This window comes from Bombina bombina, chromosome 5 (genome assembly GCF_027579735.1).
Source record: "Bombina bombina isolate aBomBom1 chromosome 5, aBomBom1.pri, whole genome shotgun sequence".
NCBI classification, from domain to species: domain Eukaryota; kingdom Metazoa; phylum Chordata; class Amphibia; order Anura; family Bombinatoridae; genus Bombina; species Bombina bombina.
In genome coordinates this window covers 1,029,391,573-1,029,409,706 of record NC_069503.1, presented here as the reverse complement: position 1 = coordinate 1,029,409,706, position 18,134 = coordinate 1,029,391,573, and the positions used below count along the sequence as shown (strand labels likewise).

The window sequence follows — 18,134 nt, the reverse complement described above, 5'->3', positions numbered from 1 at the left end:
TATAAAAATGGACATTTCTTTATATTACAGGGACATTAAACAATTAAATTCACCATAAAATGCACAGTGAAAATAATTTCCAATGTACGTTCCTTATTTATTTTGCCGGTTTTTACTGTTAATTAAACTGTAATATTGTAGCATTTCTACTCCCCCAGAGAATCCTGAGGGATGCAGAATCCTAAACGTACTACATGCTACATGTTGACTGGTTGGTATATGCAGGATCTAATTTACATCTGCCCTTAAAGGGCCAGTACAGTAGAAACATGACATGCTCTAATTCTTTAGAGTATGTCATTTTTAAGTGTTGCGATTCTGTAACACTGTGTTTAACCCACGCAAAGGGGTTAACACATAGTAGAAGTACGGGTGTGCTAGTCCCGAACAGAAACTGCTGATTTTTCTACTATAACAGCCCTTTTATTGGCCACAGCGAAGCGATAGTATTTATAACACTTAAGAGATTTCTTAAGGTGTGTGATCCTGATAAGATTTTTTTGGGAGTTAAAATAATGCTTGTAAAATAAAAAATTATTTACAGATCTGTTGCAATCCAATAATTACTGGATGATTATATGAAATAAAATTACTTCAATTTCTCTTTTATGTTCTCCTTAGATATGTCTAGTCTTAATTTACAACAAGGGATTTCAGTACATCTTGTATGAAATAATTATAATAATGCTAACAAATAAAAACAGTGTGTGGAAAAAAAAAGGGGCAAGTTATTTGAATTCCTCTACAAATACTAATCCTTGACAATTTAATCTGAAAAGTAAAATGTTGCATAAAGTGGGTGATAATGAAAGATAGTAGGGTACCCTCTGCTCAACCAGAGAACATTTAGTAGATTCAGCATCCCTAAACACTACAAAAAATGTAAACACGTTAGATTTTTACACTTGCACAAGGCTTATCCACAAACAGTCTCTCCATACTTTGAACATAATCAGGGCTGAAAACGTCCACTTGCATGTGGCAGAGAAGTAACCTTGAGCATACAATAGCATTTTCCAAAACTGGTAATTTAAGGTAAAATATTACCATATTTTACTGGTAACAATTAAATTATCAAGTTGTGTTACTAAACACTAACATAAATTAGTAACAGAATCTACAGCAATAGCTCTTAAAGGGCCATAATACCCAAATGTTTAAACACTTGAAAGTGATGCAGCATAGCTGTAAAAAGCTGATTAGAAAATATCACCTGAACATCTCTATGTAAAAAAGAAAGATATTTTACCTCAAAAGTTCCTCAGTAGCCACCTCCCATTGTAAAGGATTTCTAAGCAGCATTTTAGTGTGTTTGTCCCGGGACATCTGAAGGGACTAGCATCGTGCACTCTCATATTATTTCACCAATCAGGTAAAGGAAGCTTACTATGAAATCTCATGAGAGTTAAGTGAAATCTCATGAGATCACAGTAAGAGTTCATGACCTCAGCACTGCTGATGGGCTGCTGTTCATTTCTTCATTTTTTTGAATTTTTTTTACCTGCAGCTGGGAGCAGCTGAGTATAACTTTTTACACAGAACTTACTCTGCTGAGCTGAGGAAATTATGAGGTAAAATATCTTCCTTTTTTATATAGAGATGCTCAGGTGATATTTTCCTGTCAGCTTTTTACAGTTATACTGCATCAGTTTCAAGTGATTTAGCATATGAGTATTATGTCCCTTTAAAATGGAAAAAAAAGCATATGAATATGGAACTCTGATCAAATTAGCATTAAGTTTCTATACTGGATAACACCGCATGACTGACAAATCCCAATATTCAGGGACCACAAATCCTAGAATTCGACCCATAGGTCCTAATGTCTCAGACAATTCTATATTTAAATCTCTACAAACCTATGATTAAGCACGAATTTAGCGTGAAACACATCAGGGGTTCTTGCCTTACATCCCTGCATCACCATGTTTGCCTTTTGGAATAAAAGTTATATTTTATTGTTTACCCCTGGAGTGCTCATGGCTCTTTTTGTTACAAAACTTATAATGCAGATCCCCAAATTTCTAAATAGCTCCTAAATTGATTATAGTTTTTGAAGCCTTTGGTTATTAAAATGAAACCGCTGTGTTTGGGATCCTATAATCTATTTAGAAAAAATTGAAACAGATTACATACTAATACCCTAGTAGTGGCACAGACAATATGATATTAAAAATACATAGCAGATCGTGTTTGACCACTACAGATATGAAAAATCTACACGCAATCAATTTAACCATTTCAGTGTTATCAATTTATCACCCCTCAATACATTTTAACTGCACTTTATGTTTGTTTTTTTCCCTTAAAAGTAACCACACAGATTATACCCTCTCTGTAGCAGATAAGCAAAAAGAGAAAAAAAACTAAAATAAATCCCCTTGTTCATGGTGGGTTTTATGTGTATGAGATGCATGCTTTAGAGAGGGGATAGGGGCTACTTTGGAGACCTAGATCTCTTAAAATACCCGCTATTTCACAAAAATGGGGGTTAATGCCTCTATGTCTATGGAGAGAGAGAAGTACTAAAAGAAACCCATTCCTCCATATATAAAAGCTCCAGAGTGTCTAGTGAAGGGGGCATTTGAGCACTAATTCAAAAAGATAAATATCTTCTTTGAAATGAGGTGTGTAATGCATTGCTAAATAAAGGACAGAGTTACAAGTTCTATAATACCCTTTTTCCTTTAAATGATGTCCCCCTTATATTAATTGTTTCACATAGTAATCACCTGCATCCTGAGAGGACACGTTTCCTCATTCTAAAAAAGATTCCACTCTTTCTAACAAGGGGTCACATGTCTGTGTTACATGGGGGGGGGGGGGTAGGGGTTTTGTCCCCCCAAACTACAAATCATCTGATACCATTTTCTCTTGTTGTCCTGTTTTAATAGTGTTCATCTGAACTGTTAAGGGACAAATGATCAGTAATGCTTGGCACTACCTTATTGTTGCTCATGTTGCAGGACACTCTTATAGAGCCCATATATTGGCAGCTACACCATACACAAGTAAATGTCATCCATTATATTAAATAAAAGCAGATTCGCCTAGTGCGGGGATTATACATGTACATGGCTCCTGTGTGTTACATTATCATACAGGATGTAATAAAGTCAACACACACTGTTGACAAATGGTACTATGTTATACAGCCTCTAAACAATAAGCAAAAAAGGCAGAGCAAATAATGGTACAAGATGTCTTCCATACATAGCAGGACAAGTCATTCTTCACACTGAAGCAATTAATGCTCTATGAAACGAACACCAAACATCTGAGAACTGTACAATAAATTGGATCATTTTACCACACAAAGGTCAACTTTTACACTTTCTTGAAATCTTATTTTCCACATAAACATGCAAAATGTGTTTGATAAGGGTCAGAAGTAAATTGTTTAATGTATTATTGTCAGAGCCGCATATTTAGCTAAATGTAATTACCAATGATAAAAAACAAACAAATGTGATTACCTGAGTAATATGTATTCCTTGTGCTTCATTCAATGTTCTGTAATATTAAGAAACTGAGTTCCTGTTTTCAACATAGAGTATTAGAGGGGTGAAAAAGAAAAAAACACGTGATCAGGTGTCTGAATGTTAATTTAGAAAAATATTTGTTGACTTAACGTGTTTCTAACTATATGCCTGCATTCCCAAAATAAGAGCCCATTGCTGCTCTGCCATTAAAGGGACACTAAAGCCAAAAATATTTCATTTGTGATTCAGATAGAAAGTTGCTTAAAATTGCATGCTCTAATTTCTTCCTATTATCAATTTTTCTTTGTTCTTTTGCTATCTGCATGCTCTATCTGAATCATGAAAGAAAAAAAATTAGGTTTAGTATCCCTTTAATATAAACAAAATGTAAATAATGTATCTAACTAGCATAATTAGTAGAATATCTATACATAGATGGATACAAATATAAATGAATTATCTAGTAAAAAAATCAGAGAATGTCAAAGGCAACCACCCCCTGCTGACTAAGAGAATTCCTGGTTGTAAGTCGGGGGGCTTGGAGGAAGACTTTCAAAGCACATATCAGCCACCAGGCCACCTACAAGTACAAGAGACCCCTTGCAGCACTTAAAATGCTGTTTACACTGAGGGGGCCCTACCTCCCTCAATATGTATGGTAAGAGGGACAAATTACCCATCATAATATGTAGGTGATTAGAGCTCATAGAATAGACAATAAATGTGCTGCAGGTTATTGCCACTTTAACGATAATCATCTACAACTTTCAGGGGTATGTGACCCCCTCATGTGAAAGAGGGGATTATTCACTTTTTTTTCAGGAGACACAACCCTTTAATTTTCAGGTCATTCCCATGGTAATTGTGATCAATGATCCACAAGATCCTGTATCCCCCATAAAATGCAGAAGAGCATGAGACCCCAGTTTGGAAAAAGAAGAGCCCTCTCCTTCCTAAGTGGGGTCTCATACCCCTGTTTTTAGTATAAATATTAAAATGGAAATCACCTAACTAATGTTTTTACTTTATCGGAGCTATGGTACCAAAAATAACATACAACACACAAAAAACCGCATTTGAAAGAGGGGATTACCTATTTTCAAATGAGATGTCTCATGCCCCTTTCAACTGCAGGTGATTGAAATTACATTTGCCTGTATAGTAGATACCTTTTATAGTGCTCTAGCCTATAAATGGGAACATAGCACAAACAAAACAAGAACTACAATGGAGCAAGTGACCCCTCTGAAAATGAGAGCCTGTTCCCTTTCAAATGAGGTGTCCCTCACCCAATTGGCTGGGTTTGAAAATGTTTTTTAATTTGTATATCTCAAATTAAAAAACATAATTTTCCCATTTAACAAATATATTATTGCAAAAACAAAAGCAACATTTTTTAAAAAGGACTACAAGCTACCACACCCACCTTTTTACAGGTTATAACCTCCAAAAACGGGATGCCATACTATGATGTAAAAGACAGAGAAATTCAACATTAATAGACAATGCACATTTGCGCAGTTACAGTATTAGCATTTAGCTTTTACTAATAGGTAAACAAAAATGCAATACAAAAAAAAAGAACAAATCAATTAGTCTTAAATATTCACTTTTAAATTATAAACTCTATAGACGTGCATTTGTGTTGTTATGAATCCAAATTCGTTAACCCGGATATTTGTTTCATTTTCACAAAATGAATATACGAACATATGCACCACGAAGTTTAAAGAAAACTAATAAATACTGATGAAATGTCACTATTCATTTGTCCACTTTTTTTTTTTTTTTTTTATTTACCTATGAAAACAATATATATTTTTAAATAACACAACCCAAGGTGTTGATCTAGGCCAATTTTGTTATATTTCATTTGGGTTTCTCACTGCGATTATTAACACACAACTACTACATTGTTGTAAAAGCTTCTCTAGGGTTCCCCCTTTGCTTAAAAACAGTAGGCATGCATGGCTTTGCCCTTGTTTTGTGGCAATTAGAAGGCAGCTAATTGCAGCTGCACACCACACTTCTGAAATTCCAGGCAGTAAAGGGGTTAATTAGGTAGCATGTAAAGTTAAAGGGACAAGAAACACAACATTTTTCTTTCTTGATTCAGATAGAGAATACAATTTTAAACAACTTTCCAGTTTACTTCTATTATCTAATTTGCTTTATTCTCTTGGTATTTGTTGAAAAAGCAGCAATGCACTGGGTGAGCCAATAACATGAAGCATATATGTGCAGCCACCAATCAGCAGTTCATAAACCTACCTACAGTAGGTATCCTTTTCAACAAAGGATACCAAGACAACAAAACAAATTAGAAAATATAATTAAATTAGAAAGTTGTTTAAAACCACATGCTCTCTCTCTGAATCATGAAAGAAAAAACTCCCTTTAAAATTTTAGCTGTAGTGTAGAGATTACCCTCCCACCCCCTGATCCCTCCCGACATCTCAGGTACTGGAAGACAATCTGCTAGTATGCAGTTTAGGGATTTTATTTATTTTAATTCTGTAGTGTAGGGAACCCTCCTCACCCACATAATCCCACCCCCAACAGCTCTCTAAACCTACCCCCTACCACTACTCCCCATCATCTTTGTTACTGGCAGCTAGTCTGCCAGTAACAAATTATACAGCTTTTTTTTTCTTTTCTATTTAGTAATTTTATTTACTGTAGTGGACACCCCCCCCTTCCAAGATCACTTCTTTTTCTGCAGTGTAATTTTTCTGTAGTGTAGGGAACCCTTCCTCCCCCTTCCCCGCTGGGCCGATCCACACTCCTACAACTTGGCAACAACAATGATTATTACAAAGAGTGACACAGACAGTGCCACTCTCTGTAACTATCGGCGATCTGCCTTCAAATAGTAAGATCATGCTTGATTCTCTATATGAAGGCCTTCTGCCCCCAGCTCCAGTCTCTGCTGTCTAAGTTGACACTGGGAACCGCAGCTTGTGCTGCAGTGTTAGACGTAGGTACTATGTCAACATGATACGCTGGGCAAAGCACTGTGTGACGTAGCACCTACGTCCAATTGGCACAAGGGGTTAAATAACACGACAAAAATGTACTTCTGGTCCATATGATATTGCTGCAGTCTCCTATACCATCAAAAGAAGGGTTTTAATATTTGCAGTTCAACAAATCATAGATAAAGAACCAAAATGCTATTTGCTCTGATATATTTGGGCAAAACTAGTGTCTCCATATGTAAAGATCTGGAGAATATCGCCCTAAAAGGATATAAACAGACTAAAAACCATTATATAATACAGGAAGGGCCAAATGTTTCTGGCTACTAAATTTATGGGCTCGCTTATGCGCTTATCGTTGAGCGCTCAAAAAGGTAAAGATTTTAAAAAATAATGAAGTATAAAAAATGTGATGAATTAAACTCACCCTTATTTTGCAAAGTTTATCAGATGCAGTGGGGCAGTTGCATGAAGTTGACCTTCACTTTAAAAAGGGACACAAGTGAAAATTAAACTTTCATGATTCAGATAGAGCATGCAATTTTAAACAACTTTCCAATTTACTTCCATTAACACAATGTGCAGTCTTTTTAAAATTTAGACTTTGAGCCACCAGCTCCTACTAAGCATGTGCAAGAATCCACAGAATATACATATATGCATTTGTAATTGGCTGATGGCTGTCACATGATACAGGTGTGACTATTGAACTAAAGTTCAGACTATGAGCTATTGTATTGTCTTATTGTGCATTTGTTGATTATGCAAATCTACTGTATTTACTGACCCTTTAAAGGGACATTAAACACTAAATACATGCTAGATAGAATGATACATTCAAAGAAAAGATTAGTCCATGAGTAACATGTAGATGTATTTTTTAAAGTTTCATTAGTTGTTTAAAAAGTGACAAAATAAGTAAAGTTTTAGTGTCTATAAAACACTGGGAGCTGCCATGTTGTAACTTGTGTTACCTTCTCTGCTGTGGCCAATTAGGGACCGTTATAAATAGGTCACTAGAGTGTGCAGCCAATGGTTGTCCTGGATTTAACGGTGTTCTGCACTTCCATTTCTAACAGGAACTGAAAAGCTCACAATTTCAGAATGGAATTACAGGCAAAGAGGACAAAATAAATAATGAAAGTATATTGCAGAGTTGTTTTATATATACAATTTATAATTTTATACTACCAACTCAAAGTGTTTAATGTCCCTTTAAGCAAGATACATAGGCAGATTTAATGGACATTATAGTAAAAAAAATACATGAAGTAAAAGTGTTACTGCTCAGGAGCCGCAAAGAACTACTGGACCCAAACAGAAACTGATGACACGAAACAGCTGCTGCTTATTGTTCTTTGCATCTTTAACTTTAGCTGTTTAATACTTCTGCAGTCCTGGGGACACTAAAGCTACAATTACTCTTACAAATAAGAGACCTTTAAGTTTCCACTATAATAGCACTTTAAATGGGCCTTGTTTGTCTCTGACGACTTCAAAATAATGCAGCAATAGATCAAAAAATATAAACTGGGTCATGTAATTTTCATATCCTTTAGCTAGTAAGGAATTTGCTTCAGTTATAATGAATGAATTCTAAACACTTTTGCAGTTGAAGTAAATATTTTTTTTATAAATTTAACAATGCTTAATACAGAAGCACAAGATCTTGCTTATCCAAACACTACAGCAACTATAGTGTATTACAAACAAGCTCTTACAGCTGATCCCAGAACTACATTGCCCAACTATTTTGTATTGATTATATATATATATATATATATATATATATACACATATATATATATATATATACACACACACACTGAAGTGACTGCTCTTTGATTCATATAAATGTATAACTCCTGGGATAAAGCAAATGATCTTAAACAATACGTATAGACAATGACGATAGAAAGCTGACAAACATTTTAGGTCGAGCCATTTTGCACAATACGATATCATGTCAATGCATTAGACATACATGCATTACGCGAGCTCCCTGTCACACAGTGACGAGACACATAAGCAGTGCAGCACCCCAAACAGAAGCCAAATTCACCTCCTTGTGTATTATGGCCAGCGGAACCGGATCTTCCTCTTACCCATAAATCCCCGGCCTGAATGGGCAAACACAGGTAGGTCGGCTCAGCAGGAAGTGGCGGTGCTACAGGCCTTTGATAAGGGAGACATGAGGTTGGTTGTCCAGCGCTACGCGCTGCTTAGAATGGGCTAGAGCTGTTCACAAGCCTGAAGGTTCTGGCCAACCAGTGTGTAGATTGCTGGCTGGCTTCACGTCGATGACGTTGAAGCATCACGATCACGCTGTAGGGGCGGGACAAAGTAATGTTGTTTTTTTGTGAGGAATGGTTTGAGAAGTTGCGATATTCTATTTTTGGACGATATATCATATGGTTTGGCTGTTTTTTTTGTGTTATTTTTTTATAAGAGTTCGGCCATGTAAAATTAATAGATATCACACGGGTTTTATAAAAGACTATGATGTTGGACAACCTTCAGCTAACGGCCAAAACCGACTATAGATAAATATAGATATATATTGGACATTATACATATATAGGACAAGGGGAATACAAAGTTTGGTGAAAACCACATAATATCAACTGAGCAATTTGAATTATAATGTCTTGAAAAAGGCTTGCATGTAAGCCGAAACGTCGTCTGTTTTTGATGTTTGTTTTATAAAAAGATACTGCAATAAAGAGAGGATTTTTTTAAGCACTTGTTAGTATCCTCAACCTGCATTGCGATATCCATTAAAACTCTAGAGGCTGCACCCACGCATATACATGGAAGTTATTGAGTAAGAGCATGGCAACTTGGATTCTTTTACATATATATGTGTGTGTATGTATATATGTATATATATAAACACAGAAGGGGACTGCACTCTCAGACTGGCCTGGGTACACATCCTATGACGTACGTCTGGGGTTTTGCTGTTTCTCTCGTTCAGAGAGGGATTGCCTGGAATTTCGGGGCTGGACTGTACTGTGAAGTCAGGATCAGACTGATATGCTTCAGGAAAGTTCTTCTCTGTGAAAGGCACATGTTAAGCAAAAAGAGGCTGCTTTTTGGGTGGTAACTAGCCATAGAACAAGCTAATATGCTATTGTTCGTTCCCAGGTTGAACGCTTCTCTCTTTTTATTTATGCAAATTATGACACTTAGGGAAGTCTCCCAAAGTGTGATGCAGGAATCCAGACGTGGACCCGTTGCTCAGTGTGCCTAGAGGGATATAGCTGCACCTCACTGATGAGGCCCACAATAGGCCGAAACGTACGTCTGGGGTTTTGCTGTTTCTCTCGTTCAGAGAGGGATTGCCTGGTATTTCGGGGCTGGACTGTACGGTGAAGTCAGGATCAGACTGATATGCTTCAGGAAAGTTCTCTGTGAAAGACACATGTTGAGCAAAAAGAGGCTGCTTCTTGGGTGGTAACTAGCCATAGAACAATCTACTATGCTATTGTTCGTTCCCATGTTGAGCGCTTCTATCTTTTTATTTATGCAAATTATGACACTTAGGGAAGTCTCCCTAAGTGTGATGCGGGAATCCAGACGTGGACCCATTGCTCAGTGTGCCTAGAGGGATATAGCTGCACCTCAATGACGAAGCCCACAATAGGCCGAAACGTACGTCTGGGGTTTTGCTGTTTCTCTCGTTCAGAGAGGGATTGCCTGGTATTTCGGGGCTGGACTGTACTGTGAAGTCATGATCAGACTGTTATGCTTCAGGAAAGTTCTTCTTTGTGAAAGGCACATGTTGTCACGCTCGGCCGCTGGGAAGCTCCGGCGGTCCTCTCTGTGTGCTTGATTGGCAGGTAGTCTGAGCCGCCCCTTCCTGATGTCACTACCAGGCTTTTTATTCTGGGCTTCTTGTTTATTCAGTGCCAGTTTGTTTGTTACTCTTTGTGGCTCCTGTGAGGACTTCGCTGTGGAAACTCTCTAACTGCTGATTTTTTGTTGCCAAACTCTGCAAAGACTGACTAAGCTGGGTTAACCCTCAAACTTCCTGATAACCTGTTTCCAAATACTGCAAGTACTGTTTATTCTGTGAAACTCTCAAACTGCATGTTAACCTGTTGCCAAACTCTGCAAATACTGTTTATTCAGTGTAAACCTTCAAACTGCTTGATATCCTGTTGCCAAATACTGCAAGTACTGTTTATTCTGTGAAACTCTCAAACTGCATGTTAACCTGTTGCCAAACTCTGCAAATACTGTTTATTCAGTGTAAACCTTCAAACTGCTTGATATCCTGTTGCCAAATACTGCAAGTACTGTTTATTCTGTGAAACTCTCAAACTGCATGTTAAAGTGAAGGTAAAGTTTTCTTAACTAGCTATTGTATATATGTACCTTTTACTAAGTCAAAACCAGTCGCTAGGTTTGTTTTGTCAAAAAATATATTTCGGTATAATTTTAACTATATTTGTCATACCGTTCCCTGCAGAATCTCCTCCCATCCTCCATTTCCTGGATTTTGATACTGTGACGTATAGAGCGGTCCCACCCGCTCTATACGTGTCTAGTTTGCTCGTGCACACCGAGCATGGAGTAACTGCGCATGCACTTAAGTTTTGGCCATGGATCTTTGCGCATGCGTTAATCGCGGGTGTCTGTCTCTACTGCGCATGCGAAAAAACTTTGCAACATAGTATTGAATGAGTTACCGTATTCATTCAATACTAGATTGGACCACATAGAGAATAGTTGTGTTTTTTGCGATCGATCGTTTCCTTCTATTTTGCAGCGCTTGTAAGTATTAGTATAATATCGGGAATTTTATAGTGCGCATGCGCTAAACGTGGGCGCGCGAGCTTGACAAATGCGCAGTGGAAGATGTCACGCATGCGCATAAAGAGCCATGTTATTATGACGTGAATTGACGGCCGCCTAACGGCCAAAGAATCAATTGGACAACAGAACAACGTGATCGTTGTTTATAAATAAAAACAATTATACGGGTTGATTTTCGGAAAGCCGAATACATGATAATAAATTAAGATATATCCGGTAATATAAATCTTTCAAAAATTTGATGAATGAAAGTTATATTTATTTGGTTTATTATCTGTTATTAATTAGAATAGAGCGTGTCACTTTACCTTCACTTTAACCTGTTGCCAAACTCTGCAAATACTGTTTATTCAGTGTAAACTCTCATACCGAATGATAACCTGTTGCCAATCTCTGTAAGTACTGATTAATCTGTGCTACCTTCCAACTACCTGATATCCTGTTGTCTAACTCTGCAAGTACTGACTATTCAGTATTAACCTTCAAACTGCCTGATAACCTGTTGCCAAACTCTGCAAGGACTGACTATTCATTATTAACTTTCAAACTGCCTGATCACCTGTTGCCAAACTCTGCAAGGACTGACTACACAGTGTTAACCCTCAAACTACCTGATAACAAGTTACCTACTCCTGCATTATTAACTATTTCTTGTTTTATCCTTCCTCTCTTTGAGTATAAGTGGACTATCCCTGCTCTCCTGATTCTGTGGAAGACATTTCCTGAAACCAGTTCCTTACTCAGAAGTCTATTTGGCTGTTATCTTGTATTACTTTGGACTCAGGCTAACTCTGCTCCATATCGTGAGTACATTGTTTTTTAGAGGTTGTCGTGGGGTCACGTCCTGGATTAAACTCAGAGTGCAAGGGTGTTTAAATTTGCCCTAGCATTTGGGTCTTCTGGACATTTCGTAACCTGACAGTTCTGGACAGTTCAAATGCAAGCTCACAATCAAACAAACTGTGAACAAGTCAAGGGGTCACAGACTTATGTAATCACCCTAGACATATACAAAATATGGAAGGGGGCTGGACTGGGTACACAGCGAGGCTAACAAGAGGCCCACAGCAACTCTGAATCAGTTGCAGGAATTTATGACAAAGAGTGGTCATTGTGTGCATGGGACAATATCACAAATTCTCCACAAATGTGGCTTTTATGAAAGGGGGTGCAAGAAAAAAGCCACTCCTCAAGACAGGCCCCATGCAGTCACAACTGAGCTTTGCCACAACACACCTAGGAGATTCTGAGGCCACATGGAAAAAGGTGTTATGGTCAGATGAGACTAAAATTTAATTATTTGGCCTCAACAAATACAGCTCACCATCTAAATAACACCATACCTACAGTAAAGCAAGGGGGTTTCTCGGCAGCAAGCACTGGAGCACTTGTCAGGATAAAAGGAATAACAGATGGGGCAAAATATTGTCAAATTCTTGAAGAAAGTCTGCTGCCCTCTGCCAGCAAGTTGTCAATGGGAAGAAGGTTTACCTTCCAACATAACAATGACCCAAAGCACACAGCAAAAATGACTACACAGTGGTTGAAGGAGAAAAATGTTAATGTCCTTGAATGGCCTAGTGAGAGCCCAGACTTAAACCACATTGAATATCTGTGGCATGACTTGAAGATAGGGTTGCCACCCAGCCAGTATTTTACAGACACAACTGGTATTTTTAAGGTTTTTGTCAACCCTACTTGAAGACTGCAGTCCTCAAACGGTCACCATCAAATGTATCAGAACTGGAGCAGTTCTGCAAAGAAGAGTGGGCATAGATTGCACAGTCTAGATGTGCAAAGTTAGTAGAGACATATCCCAACAGACTAAAGGCTGTAATTAAAGCAGACGGTGGTTCAACAAAATACTGTAACAAGGGGGGTTATCCTTTTTCCAACTCAGTGATTCTTTTTTTTTTACATGTTCGTGTTCTATCTTTCACTTGGATGTTATAAGTTGCACTGAGTAATTACAACTGGATAAACAAAAACTGTGTCTGTCTTTATTTCAGGCTGCAAATCAACAAAACGTGATTATTTTCAAGTGGAGGGATTCTTTTCAATACCCACTGTGTGTATGTATATATGTGTGTGTGTATATATGTATATGTATGTATATGTATGTATATATATATATATATATATATATATATATATATATATATATATATATATATAGAGAGAGAGAGAGATACACTGTATATATGTGTATCTCTAATATATATATATATATATATATATATATATATATATATATATACACAAAGCTACAGTTTATATATGCATAAATATATATATATATACAGGCATACCTAATTTTATTGTGATTTGCAGATATTGTTCTTTTTACTAATTTAGGTTTGTGGCAACACCCTGTGTTGAGCAAGTCTCTGCACAATTTTTCCAACAAATAAAAATATAAACACATAAATACACATATATACATACCTATGTACACACACAACTAGCAACAAGATTATGACTCACTGAAGGCTCAGATGATGGTTAACATTTTTTAGCAAAAAATATTGTTTAACTAAGGTATATACATTGTTTTTGTAGACATTATGCTATTGCACTCTTAACCTTTTAACGCCTTTATGCCGTTCTATTCCGTCATAATTACACTGGGCTTTAGAGCCGTTATGACGGAATAGAACGTCATAGCCAACGGCTGTCCTGAATGAAGACTTCTGCGCTTCCTGGATTTGATCACGGTCTGAAAGGCGTTCCTAGGGTTATAGGGACGTCCCCCAGACCCGATCCAATAATTGAAATCTCGCAATCGTATGCACGATCGTGTGATTTTAATTTGTCTACATCGGAACTGTTCTTCCAATGTAGACACTTTAACCCTGACAGGAAAGGGTTAATAAACTACAATATAGTGTAAATATAACTTTTAAATGCGCTGGGAAACAAAAAAACATTTGTGTAAGTCTCTTTATTGCTATATTCACCTTATTGCAGTGGTCTGAAACCAAACCCACAATATCTCTGAGGTGCGTCTGTATATATATTTGTGTGGGTGATAAATTATTAAAAATAATATATATATATATATATAAATGCATGGTGAGGTGAACTGTCACTGATAGACTGCAAAATTTACACTGACTGACAGGCTGTCAGTTTACACATAGAGCCACAGTCTACAACAGCTTACTTGTCAGCCACAACCAGATAGTGTTTTCCTTGCTGAATTCAGACAGCATGTATGGGCCATGCGAGTCTACTCTACTAGGTGATGTCACTTTCAGCTGTATGATCATGTGACATGTCACAGTTGAGCGCGCTGCTGCTCTGGTACCAAGTTACCACTGACAGATTTCACTCACACAGAAAGGAGTGGGACCAAGGTAGTCAGTGACAGTTAGTGGGCCAGGGTAATACATGCAGCACCGCAGCCGGAAGGAGTGGGTGGAACATGTCCATAGTGTCACAATATTCAAAAGTAAGGGCTAAAAAAACCAAACTGGATATTTAAATGTCAAGTTTTGTTCAACAAATATTACCTGACCGTGCAACCATATGCACAACAAATACCTACCAATATTTCAAACTCTGAAGGACCCTTCACTTGACTATCATCATGAACAAACACTAAAAGGACATAATAGTACATTTTGAAATGTGCATGATTGGGTTTCAATTTAAAAAAAAAATTATTGAGGTAATTGTAGTTCACATAAATCATTTATTGCTCCTATTAAGTATTGACATTTTAATAACTTGTAAAATATAAACAGCACAAACATCAGATATGGTCACATAATGCACTTTAAACATCATATGCAACTTAATTTTTCCATATAGTATAACAAAATTTCAAACAAGACACACAGAAAATACAGCAAGACATTCTAGAATTATCTCCAAACTGCGTAGATTCATTCTATGAATATCTTTTGGATTCTGCTATATAATATCTTGTTAGATATTTTAGCTAAAATGAACTATATAATAACCTAAACAGAAGATGGCTGCTCTTAAGCCTTTAATAGATATGCCACTGTCTCTAATGCTCTGCTCTCTGAATATAATCATTATAATTGTGCATTAGGCTACTTATATACAATCCTGTCAGCTAAAAAAGGACCCCCTCCGCAAGGTCTTTCTTCAGTTCTTTAAGTTATTATTAGTTATTTGTAGTGCGCCAACAGATTCCATAGTGCTGTAAACATAGGTTTACTATGCAAAGTAGCATTTATAGGAACAAATGGGTACAGTGCCTTCTCTTATGATGGGGATTTACAAAACAGCTGGGCTCATTGGCTTACATGCTAAGGAGGTTCAAAGGGATGCCAGAAGGAGGAGAGGAACTGAGATAGGAAAAGGCTAGCGTACATTGCATGCATCCCTGAACAGTAAAGTCTTTAAGGCATACTTGAAAATTTTTAAAACTAGGGAGAGTCTTGTGGGCTAGGCAGACCGTTCCACAAAATTGGGGGCCATTCTGGAGAAGTCCTGTATTATTATCGGTTATTTATAGAGTGCCAACAGATTCTGCAGCGCTAATAGACTGGAATGTGAGGAAGTGACAAGAAAGAAGTAATGGAGGTCATAAGCAGAGCGAAGGGGACAGGATGGAGAGTATCTGGAGACAAGGTCCAAGATATAGGGGGAGCAGTGTTATTAAGGGCCTTGAATGTTAGGGTAAGGATTTTGTGTTTTATTCTGGAGGTTAGAGGAAGCCAGTGAAGGTATTAGCAGAGAAGTGCAGCATATGACGAGGAATGTGTAAGGAGGATCAGCCTGGCAGAGGCATCCATTATGGCTTGTGAAGGAGATAGACTGCATCTAGCGAGACAAGAGAGCATGGAGTTGCAAGAGTCAAGGCGGGAAATGAGAGTGGATTAAAATCTTAGTTGAGTCTTGTGTGAGGAAGTGGCGAATTTTGGAGATGTTTTTAAGGTGGAAGCGGCAGGAATTTCCCAAAGAGTGGTTGTGAGGAGTGAATAAAAGATGTGAGTCAAGTGTGACCCCCAAGATATGTGGTTGGGGTAATGATGTTATCTACAGTTATAGAAAGTTAGGGGGTATAGATTTTGGAAGAAGGGGGAAGAGAAATAAGGAGCTCAGTTTTGGAGAGATTTAGCATTAGGTAGTCAGATGACATTTTTTTTTTTTTTTTTTATATTTTTATTGAGGTGGTAAAAAACAGGCATACAACATGTATACTTTAGTGTATAGAGTTACAGAACATAGCTTTACAAGGTCATATGACATTTTAAATTAAATATAAGACAGTGTGTGACAGTTATCAAGAAAGGGGATAGGTCTGGTGCAGAGAGGTATTTTTGGGTGTCATTAGTATACAAATAATATTGAAACCCATGAGACTTTATTAACGAACCTAAGGATAATGTATTGATTGTAAAGAGAGTGGACCAAGGACAGAACCTTGTGGTATCCCAATAGAAAGTGGTAAAGAGGAAATGCCAGAGAGGGCTATACTAAATGTATGGTTTGACAGGTAGGAGGAGAACCACAAAAGGGCTATGTCGCAAATGCTTAAGGATTAAAAGGTTTGGAGTATGAGAGGGTTGACAACAGGTTTAAAGGCTGTAGACAGTTTGAGAATGATTAACAGAGAAAAGTTGCCTTTCAATTTTGCTGTTTGTAGGTCATTAGTAATCTTAATGATTGAAGCCTCTGTAGAATGTTGGGGGAAAATCCAGGTTGCAATGGATCAAGGAGGGATTTTAATGTGAGGAAATATGATACACATGTATATATACTAGCTTTTCCAGAAGTTTTGAGGCAAGGGGGAGTAGGGAAATAGATTGGCAGTTGGACGGAGAGGTTGGATCACAAAAAGGTTTTTGAGAATAAATGGGACTAGTGCATATTTTAGGTATGAGGGGTATATACCAGTGCTGATGCAGAGATTGAAAATGTGTGCATATTGAAGTAAGAGTAGGAGAGAGGGAGGGCTGCAAAATGTTCAAGAAATTGAGTTGAGGAGCCAGGAGTCAATATACAACTGTGACACATAGAAAGCGAAAAAGCAAGTCATGTGGGTTTCAAAATAAGGAAAAGTGAAGAAAGAGATATGTTGTATTTATGGAAAGGTACAGCAAGAGGATAGTAAGATACCTACACCTCCTTGTCTTTTTCCAGCCCTAGGTGTTTGGTTAAAGGGGTTACCCCATATGATAATGTACCAGTGATAGCTGTGTCTGAGGGAGAGATCTAGGTTCTGTGAGAGCCAGAAGGTTGAGGGAACAGGTGATGAAAAGGTCATGGATAGAAGTGAACTTGTTGCAAACAGAGCAAGAGTTCCAGAGTGCACAAAATAATGGAGTGATGGCTTTAGATACACAGGGAATTGTAGTAAGGATTTCCATAGATCTTTAAAGAAGCAAGAGCAGTGTGTTATTTGTAGCATGAGAAGCTGCAATTGGCTACTACGAGTCTCAATGGTTCAGATTAGGTGCAGCCAAGGTTTTATTGAGGTATAATACATACAGAGCATCAGCATATACATAAGTTAATCTAACATTTTACTTAAGGGATATAGAACCCAATTTTTATCTTTTGTGACTTAGATAAAGCATACAATTTAAACAACTTTCCAATTTACTTCTATTAACAAATTTGCTTCATTCTCTTAGTATCCTTCGTTGTTGGGATACTAGCTGAACACACTGGGTGAACAAATGACAAGAGGCATATATGTGCAGCCACCAATCAGCAGCTAGCTTCCAGTACTGCATTGCTTCTCCAAAGCCTACCTAGGTACGATTTTCAATAATGGGTACCAAGAGAATGATGCAAATTAGATAACACAAGTGAACTGTAAAGTTGTTTAATAATTCATGTTTTATGCACAATCAACAAACAGTTCATCAGA

At 37.4% G+C, this 18,134-nt stretch overlaps 1 protein-coding gene across 10 annotated transcripts in view; it reads right to left on the bottom strand.

The window, feature by feature from the left end:
* Positions 1-8,754, bottom strand: part of EBAG9 (estrogen receptor binding site associated antigen 9) — a 40,510-nt gene extending 31,756 nt beyond the window's left edge. The window contains exons 1-4 of one of the 10 annotated variants that reach the window (XM_053715295.1): positions 8,523-8,754; positions 6,888-6,944; positions 4,909-4,947; positions 3,477-3,537 (exon numbers count right to left, since the gene is read on the bottom strand). In XM_053715295.1, coding sequence (XP_053571270.1) covers positions 3,477-3,505 — 29 coding nt within the window. In that variant the 5' untranslated portion in view covers positions 3,506-3,537; positions 4,909-4,947; positions 6,888-6,944; positions 8,523-8,754. Of the gene's footprint in view, positions 1-3,476; positions 3,538-4,908; positions 4,948-6,887; positions 6,945-8,444 lie in introns of all 10 variants that reach the window. The other 9 variants (XM_053715290.1, XM_053715289.1, XM_053715291.1 and 6 more) reach the window with 9 other exon arrangements.
* Between the last annotated feature and the right edge of the window lie 9,380 nt (positions 8,755-18,134).